Source organism: Otolemur garnettii, unplaced genomic scaffold (assembly GCF_000181295.1).
Source record: "Otolemur garnettii isolate 467f Iridium unplaced genomic scaffold, OtoGar3 scaffold00107, whole genome shotgun sequence".
Classification (NCBI taxonomy): Eukaryota; Metazoa; Chordata; class Mammalia; order Primates; family Galagidae; genus Otolemur; species Otolemur garnettii.
In genome coordinates this window covers 3142278-3151198 of record NW_003852502.1, presented here as the reverse complement: position 1 = coordinate 3151198, position 8921 = coordinate 3142278, and the positions used below count along the sequence as shown (strand labels likewise).

The following is an 8921-nucleotide window of genomic DNA, read 5'->3' as shown; positions in this document are numbered from 1 at the left end:
GGATTTGAACCCGCCACCTTAGGTGTATGTGGCTGGCGCCTTAGCCGCTTGAGCCACAGGCGCCAAGCCAATTTTTAATATCTAAATAAATAACGCAGTGGAAGAGAAAGCTGGTTGTTACCCAACACCTGTTTCTTCCCTCCTTCCACAAAAAATAAAATCCACTTTATCAGGTGTCACATACGAAGTTCTGCAATGGGATATCCGGCACAATGTTGCACAGCAATATCAAAGGACTCTTCTCATAAGAAAATGATATGCCCTTTGCATGTTCTTTGGTTGATCTTGCATCTTGTAGCTTTAAATGAGGATGCTGATATCTTGAGGGATAAGGTCAAATCCAGGAAGACCAGAAAAATAAAAGAGTTTCAATTCTCAACCCTTAGGGCACCAAACCAGGCCTGGATTGCCTAACCAAGCTTTATGTCAGCAAGAAGTTGGGGTTTTTTTGGTTTTTTTTGAGACAGAGTCTCACTATGTCGCCCTCAGTAGAGTGCCGCAGCATCACAGCTCACAGCAACCTCAAACTCATGGGCTTAAGTGATTCCCTTGCCTCAGCCTCCCAAGTAGCTGGACTACAGGCGCCCAGCACAATGCCCAGCTATTTTTTGTTGCAATTGTCGTTGTTTAGCTGGCCCGGGTGGAGTTTGAACCCGCCACCCTTGCTGTACGTGGCTGATGCTATAACCACTGTGCCACGGCCGCCAAGCCAGCAAGAAGTTTTGTGACCTGTTTAAGCCTCTGTAATTTGGGGAAAATATATTGCCAAAAAACAACTTTATGACTGCTTTTTAGGTACTTTTTGGTATTAATTTATGTTTCCCACCTGCACAGTAAATGCTCTTTGAATATTAAAAGGAAAAAAACATTACAACTATGAAAAATAAAAGATGGCATCTCAAACTCTGAGTTTTGATTATCAGTGTTAGCAGGCTGGCAGGTGTGCTCTGAAACCCTTCTTCTCATAAAACTTCAAAAACAAAAATGAGGTCATATCATATGCACTATGATTCTACTTATCATGTAATAGTAAGTAGTACATCATAAACATTTTCCAAAGGTAAAAGAGTATGTTCTAACTATTTTCTTAAAAAGCATCCTATCCTCCTATCACTAAAGTTATTCCAGTTTTTGCTACCACAGATCCTATAAATACATGCATTCACATGAGTACATGTGTGCGCACACACACACACAGAGATATTACGTATACACATACACATCCATCCTTTTATTTCTTAAGAAGTCCTCAAAGTAGTACTATTTGATTAGAAGGTAAGCACATCCTGCTAACTGTAACAGAGATTAACATATTCCATCCATAAAGCTGGTACAAAGCAATACAGACTCATCACCATTAAATGAGTTTATACATTCATCACTGGTGTATTCCACACAAAAGAAGAATAAGGGTAGGCATTCTGGTCATCATGCAGAAGCCAATCCAAACGACAAGAAAGCAAACGTTATTTCACAAAGAAATCCCTTTCATTGTACTTGCAGGAATGTTAGTACTTTGAGGTCCTACTGATACCCTTGGTAAAGAATAAAGGACGGCCGAGTGTGGTGGTAACTCTGGCACTTTAGGAGACCGAGACAGGAAGACTGCTAGGGTCCAAGACCAGCCTAAGCAACAGTGAGACCCCATCTCCATAAAAAATAGAAAAATCAGCTGGACATGTTGAAATGCACCTATAGCCCCAGCTGCTCAGGAGTCTGAGGCAGGAGGATCACTTAAGCCAAGGGGTCTGAGGTTGCAATGAGCCACTACACTCAACCCAGGAAACAAAGTGAGACTCTGTCTCAAAAAAAAAAAAAAATTAAAAATTAAAAAAAAAAGTAAGAAAAGAAAGAAAAGGAATTCTGAAGAGATATAAAACAAAAAAGTGAATTCTAGAGAAGGTGACTGATCACGCAGGCTTAAGGAACTCAAATGAAAAGAGGAAGGAGAGCAAAGCTGGCTCAGAACACCAGTTATTTTTTTCATTGTTTACATCATTGCTTAGATCAGTGGTTCTCAACCTTCCTAATGCTGCAGCCCTTTAACACAGTTCCTGTGGGTCACGACCCACAGGTTGAGAAACACTGGCTTAGATGATGACTTGGACCTGAAAAGAAGTTTCATATAAGTTTCCTCAATTTCAGACTTTGAGGTTGAGTCTTTCAGCTAAATGGACAAATGGATACTTAAGAGTCCCTTGATTCCGTGACACTATGCAGAGTTAAGCACATCTCTCTCTGACTGGGTATGACCAACTGAAATCTACTGGATTCAAGGGGTGCTTGGGAGTAGGATGGCACAGAAACGCAGACAAAAGTAGCAGGGAAAATCTATTTCTCCTAATGGAGAGAATAAGAACTCTTGTTCACACCAGTATCAGGTGACTTCATTATAGAGTAACAAATGAATACAAAATAACAAAAAAATACATAGAAACCTGCCCATTTACCCCCACTTAAAAGAGTGTGTAATCACACACAACAGCAGAGCTAAACAAACTGCTTTAGGCTTATAATACAATTTATTAGATTTCATGACTACATAAAAATTGGCATTTGTGAAAAAGCCACACAAGAGAGCAGAAAATGTAAAGTTTAAAATTTTAAATGGGGCTCAGCGCCTGTAGCTCAGTGAGTAGGACACCAGTCACATACACCAAGACTGGACAGTTTGAGTCCAAGCCTGCAGAACAACAATGACAACTGCAAAAAAAAAAAAAAATAGCTGGGCATTGTGGCAGGCACCTGTAGTCCCAGCTACTTGGGAGGCTGAAGCAAGAGAATCACTTAAGCCCAAGAGTCTGAGGTTGCTGTGAGCTGTGACACTACAGTACTCAACTGAGGACAACACAGTGAGATTCTGTCTCAAAAAAAAAAAAAAAAAAAAACTTTAAATGGTAGAGAACACAAAAAAATTATCAAGAATTAACTACATTAATTTTACTTCATTAATTACCCTATTGATAATATTAATGTTTTTAATTACAAAAAGGGGCCCTGAGATGGTCATTACACTTATGAAGTATACATTAAACATCAGAGTGATTAATATTTACCTTTGAAACTGTGGGTACTTTATTCTCTTTTGGGACAGTTAAGTGTTTTCTTTTCTCTTCTGACCTATAAGTTTTTATTTCTTCTTCTCCCTTTGCAGTTCTCCATTCTTCTTGCCTACTGAAAGAATAGTTATATATGTTAATCCAGAATTTTACATCTGATTTCCCTACTAAGGAATTGTTAGGTATCAGAGAAGGAATGCTAGCTTTAAAGTTTGTCTTTCAGATGAAAGCATGTGACATAATTTCACAGGTTTTAGGTACAGGCATCTGACATTACATGATTGGAATACTGGAAAGAGGGATTATGCCTACTTAAGCTTGATAGTAATGTTTCTGTTATGGTTTCTGGGAAATCAAGTATGAGATTCTAGGAACACAGTTATTCCTAGGATAACTCCTCCAAGAGATAAAAATTGAACTTAAAAAAAAAACAAACAAACAGGTGAGTATAGTGTGTATGCTTTGATAATCTTGTGTGCCACAGAGGTACCTGGAATCTTTACCAAAAAAAAGGAGGCACAAGAGAACTTTGAGCTTGAACTGATGAAACTCCAAAAGCCCTGAATTATACAGCTTTCACTGAGAGGCAGGTTAGGCTTCACTTACTGAAAAACCTCCAACATCAAAGTGAAACTAACAGCAAAAAAGTATAGCAACGCTGATTTTTCACTTTAATTTCATGGAACCTAAAGTCACAGAGACAATTTTTGTTTTTACTTTAACTTTGTACACTTTGAAGTTTTAAACTGTAAGGGTATCTTTTTAATCTTTGAATTTTAATAACTTCCTAGAGATTTCATGAGAAGGGAATAAATTAATAGTCAAAGTTTAAGCAAACATATACTGTTCTTTATTTATTACTAGTGTATATTAATGTCATTTTACTTAACTGCAGATTATCTTCAATAATTCTGAACGGGAAATAACATGAGTAAATTTAAATCTTTTGAAAAGGAATGGCTTAAATTTAAATTTTTCTTCTTAGAATATTGAAATTAAATTTTCATTGAAATAATTATAAATGTTTTAATTATAGATTCATACAGGGTGTCCATAAAGTTCATGTATAATTTAAAATTTAAAACTATTTTGAATTGCACATGAATTTTATGGCCAGCCATGTAGTTTAAGAAATAATAGATTCCTTATTATCTTTCCCCCAATGGTAAAGTCTTAAAACACAATGGTCTAGTATCACTGATACAACACACTGATACAACACTGATACAACACACTTATCTTAGTCAGAGTGCCCCAGTTTCACTTCCCCTCACTTGTGAGTGTACACAGGCACTGACGGTTTTATTATGCTCTGCAGATACTGCAGAGTGTTAGCAGCATTAATGTTTTACAAATTTAACATTTGTAGCAATCTAGAGTTGAGTCAAGTCTATCAGCACCATTATTCCAATAGCAGGTGCTAACTTCATGTCTCTGTGTCATGTTTTGGTTCTTCTGATAGTATTTCACATTTCTTCATTATTACTACATCTGTTATAGAGATCAGTAAACAGTGATCTTAGCGACTACTGCTGGAATTGCTAGGGGGCATAACAAACCATGCCTATGGGAAATAGCAAATTTATCAACAAGTGTTGTTTGTGCTGACCGACTGCTCCACCAACTAGGCTTTCCTTCTGTCCATCCCCTCTTCCTGGGTCTCCCCATTCCCTGAACGCAATATTGAAATTATGCCAATAAAAAGCCCTGCAATGGCCTCTAAGTAAGTGTTCAAGAGAAAGAGTCACATGTCTCTCCCTGTAAATCAAAAGCTAGAGTAAGGAAGGCATATTAAAAGTCAAAAACAGGCTAACAGTTAGGCCTCCTGTGCCAAAGAGTTGTAATGAAAAGGAAAAGTTCTTGAAGGAAATGAAATGTGCTGTTGCAGTGAAGAAATGAATAATGAGAAAGTAAAGGAGCCTGACTGCTGCTACGGAGAATGGAGTACGTACGGAGAATGGAGTACGTACGTACGTTTAGTGGTCTGGATAGAAAGCCAAACCAGCTACAACGTTTCCTCACACCAAAGCCCGATCCAGAGCAAGACCCTAACTCTTCAATTCTAGGAAGTTTGAGAGAGAACTTTCCTTGGTTCGTGAGATTTCAGAAAGAAGCCATCTCATCTTCAGAACATGAAAGTGTAAGGCAAAGCACCAAGGGCTGATGAAGAAGCCACAGAAAGTGATCCAGAAGGCCAGCTAAGATCAAGGAAGAGAACTGCTACACTTGAAACAACAGATTTTCCATGTAGAGGAAGAAGATCTCACCTAGGACTTCCACAGCTACAGAAGAGAAATCAGTGCCTGGCTGCAAGACTTCAAAGCTTCAAAGGAGAGGCTAATTCTTACTGGGGTCTTAACCAGCTGGTGACGTGAAGATGAAGCCTGTGTTCATTTATCATTCCACAAATCCTAGGGCACTTCAGAATTATGCTAAGTCTACTCCACCTATGCTCTATTAATGGGACAACAAAGCCTGGATGACAGCATGGTTTATCTGTTTACAGTGTGTTGACTACATATTTTAAGCCCATTGTTGAGACCTACTGCTTAGAAAAAGATTTCCATCAAAACGTTACTGCTCACTGACAAGGCACCTGGTCACCTGGTCAGCTCAGATGGAGATGGGCAAGGAGACTGATGTTGCTTTCCTGCCTGCTAACACAATAGCCGCTGTGCGGTCCAAGGAGTAATTCTGACTTTGGAGTGATTCCTCTGATAGATCTGGATAGGATTCACCATTCTCAACACCATCAAGAACACTTGGGATTCATGGAGGAAGTTAAAATATCAACACTTACAGGAATTTGGATGAAGTTCATTTCAACCTTCATAAATGATTTTGAAGGTTGAGGAGACCTCAGTGGAGGAAGTCACTGCAGATGTGGTGGAAACAGCAAGAGAGCTGGAATTAGAAGTGAAGCCTGAAGACAGGACTGAATTGTGGCCACCCCATGATAAAACCTGAATGGAGGAAGAGCTGCTTCTTAATGGATGAGCAAAGAGGTGGTTTCTTGAGATGGTATCAACTCTCAGTGAAGATGCTGTGAATATCGTTGACATGACAACAAAGTTGATGAACAGTACTTAGTTGATAAAACAGTAGCAGGGTTTGAGGAGGTTGACTCTTAATTTTGAAAGAAGTTCTACACTGGCCCAAATGCTGTCAAAACACCATCATAGCTACTGAGAATTCTTTTGTTAAAAGAAGACTCAATCGGTATGGTACATTTCAATGTCATATATTAAGAAATTGCCACAACCAACCCAACCTTCAACAACCACTGCCCTGATCAGTCAGTGGCCATTAACACTAAGGCAAAATCCTCCATGAGCAAGATCACAACTTGCTTAAGGATCAGATAATCACAAACATATTTTTAGCAATCAAGTATCTTTAAATTAAAATATGTGCAAGTTTTTGTAGTGATAATACTATTACACACTCAACAGAGTTCAAAATAATATAGACATAACTTTATATGCATTGGGAAACCAAGAAATTCACGTGAGTCCCCTGAATGCAGTATTGACTTTACTGCTGTATTTCCTGTGCTCATCTGGAACTGAATCTGCACTATGTTCAAGGTATGTTTCTATTTAATTCTATGCACATTTATCACAGGTGTAGATTTCTGTATCCATCAGTCAAGATACAGAACACTTCCATCACCACAAAGATCTCTTAGCAAGCCCTTATATAAAAATAACCATTCTCTCCTTCCCTTCAGCCCTCCTCTCCCAGATCTCAGCATAAATGGAATCACACAAAATGTAACCTCTTGACATATTTTATCCCACGCAGCATTAATTCCCTCAAAATTCCCCTTGGTTGTTCTATCAATATGTTGTTTTTTATTGCATCGTAGTGTTCGATGATATGGATATACTACAGGATTTTTATACTCAGTGAAGTGCATCTGGATGTTTTTCTGGCATTTAGCTTTTACAAAGCTGCTATACATTTGTGAACAGGTTTTTATATTAAGACAAGTTTTCAATTTTTTAAAGTAAATCCTCAACAGTAAGCTGTTGGATCATATAGCATTCACATGTTCAGGCTTTCAGAAAGTGCAGAACTGTTTTCTAAAGTGGCTCTACCATTTTACATTCCCACCAGCAATGCAGAAGCAATTCAGCTTTCTCTGTATCTTCCCCAGCACTTGGTGCTGTCATTTTTATCTTTTATTTTAGCCATTCTGATAGGTAAATAGTGGTATTTCACTGTGGTTTTAATCTACGTTTCTCTAATGACTACAGAGTTTAACGTGCTTCACATGCTTCTCTGCTATTTGTAGATCCTCTTTAGTGAATGCTGCTCATGTCTTTTCTCCATTTTCTGATCGACCTTCTTTTTGTTTCTCTCTGTTGGATGTATGACTGAATTTAATTTTAACTACAGTACCAGGCTGACTGACTTCAAAGACTTTTAGAGGTAAACTCTGAACTACTCAGGAGGGAAAATCTCAGAAGATTCCCAAAGGAAGAGGAGTAAACGTTGGGGACAAAGCACTAAGAAGGCCAAAGTCAGAATACCCTGTAAGATGATGGTCACAGCCTCTCTTGACCATAGACTTAATAACAAAGAGATAAAAAGGTTTTCTTTATTGCAAATGAAGAACATTTAAAGAGAAACGTGTTTCCTTCCATGTGAAGGAACCTCAACCACCAACCAGCAACGACACCTTCTTCCTCACTGCTCTCCAGGGAGGACTGACCTAACTTATCAACTCATATGCTCTAGAAGGAAAAGTCCCATGCTGTTAGGTGCAATGTACCCATTCTGTTCTGCATTTTAAAAAGGCAAACCAGGTGTGCCATATGTAGAGAAAACCTTGTGGCTCGCTGCTATCTGTGTTTGGGTTTTTTAGGAAGCACACTTCCATGCAGAGGAAAACCACACTCTCCACAACTGTATCAGGAATAAAAAGTATGATTTTCCATGTCTTATTCCCCATGTGCTATTTTTCAATTAGTTTAGAACTGGTATTGAAAAGATGGTAGTTATTTATTGGACTCTCTTCAAACTTTAGAATACATACATTATGAGAACCAATTAATTTTTATTAAGTATATTTGACCATTATACCTTAGATGTGTATCAAATTCTAAATCCTAACACAAATTTGAAGTATTTTCCCATCAAAAAGCATAACTTACGTGAACATTAAGATTTAAAAATCTTTAAACATTGTAACCTATTCATTTGTACCCTTATCTCAACCTGAAATTTAGAAACAAAAATTTTAATTATCTAGTTACTGTCATTGTGATCATCACACTCAGAACACACTCCATGAACAGAAGTCAGTACTAACTGGTTCATAAGACTGTCCTCAGGGGATTTCATGCCTCAAGAGTCAAAAGGAAGTGGATGTATTTACCTCATAGCATGAACTGTGAGAATAGGATTTTATCAAATCAATACCTACCTTCTAATTCTTATCTGTATACTCTTTAAAAAGATATCATTTGATAAACAAAAAATTTATAAATTTACCAATATTTTCTTTATGCCTGTGAAAAATATGGTGTGACTTTTTAGCAAAATCCATCTAAAAACTTAAATGATTATAGCAAACTTTATAAAGATGCTTTAAGATTTAAATATACTACTGCTCATTAAATCTCCTATTTGGTCAACCCAAATTTATGATTTTATCCTGTTTACCATAACAAACCCATTCTCAACATTTATATAAATCATTTAGAAAATAACATATTTAGAAATTCAATTTTTCAACAGTCAATGAATACTTTAAAATACTAGCCTTTCAGATAAATTTAAGAGAAACTACAGAGCTAAAAGGTATTTTGAAGACTGTAACTCAAAAGGTACACAACCAAGTATAGTACATAATAA

The 8921-nt window shown here is 37.4% G+C and overlaps 1 protein-coding gene across 2 annotated transcripts in view; it reads right to left on the bottom strand.

The window, feature by feature from the left end:
* PHIP (pleckstrin homology domain interacting protein) overlaps positions 1 to 8921 on the bottom strand; it is a 137520-nt gene that overhangs the window by 46561 nt on the left and 82038 nt on the right. Inside the window, exon 17 of one of the 2 annotated variants that reach the window (XM_012809525.2) lies at positions 3057 to 3174. In XM_012809525.2, coding sequence (XP_012664979.1) covers positions 3057 to 3174 — 118 coding nt within the window. The remainder of the gene's footprint in view (positions 1 to 3056; positions 3175 to 8921) is intronic. The other variant, XM_023517264.1, reaches the window with a different exon arrangement.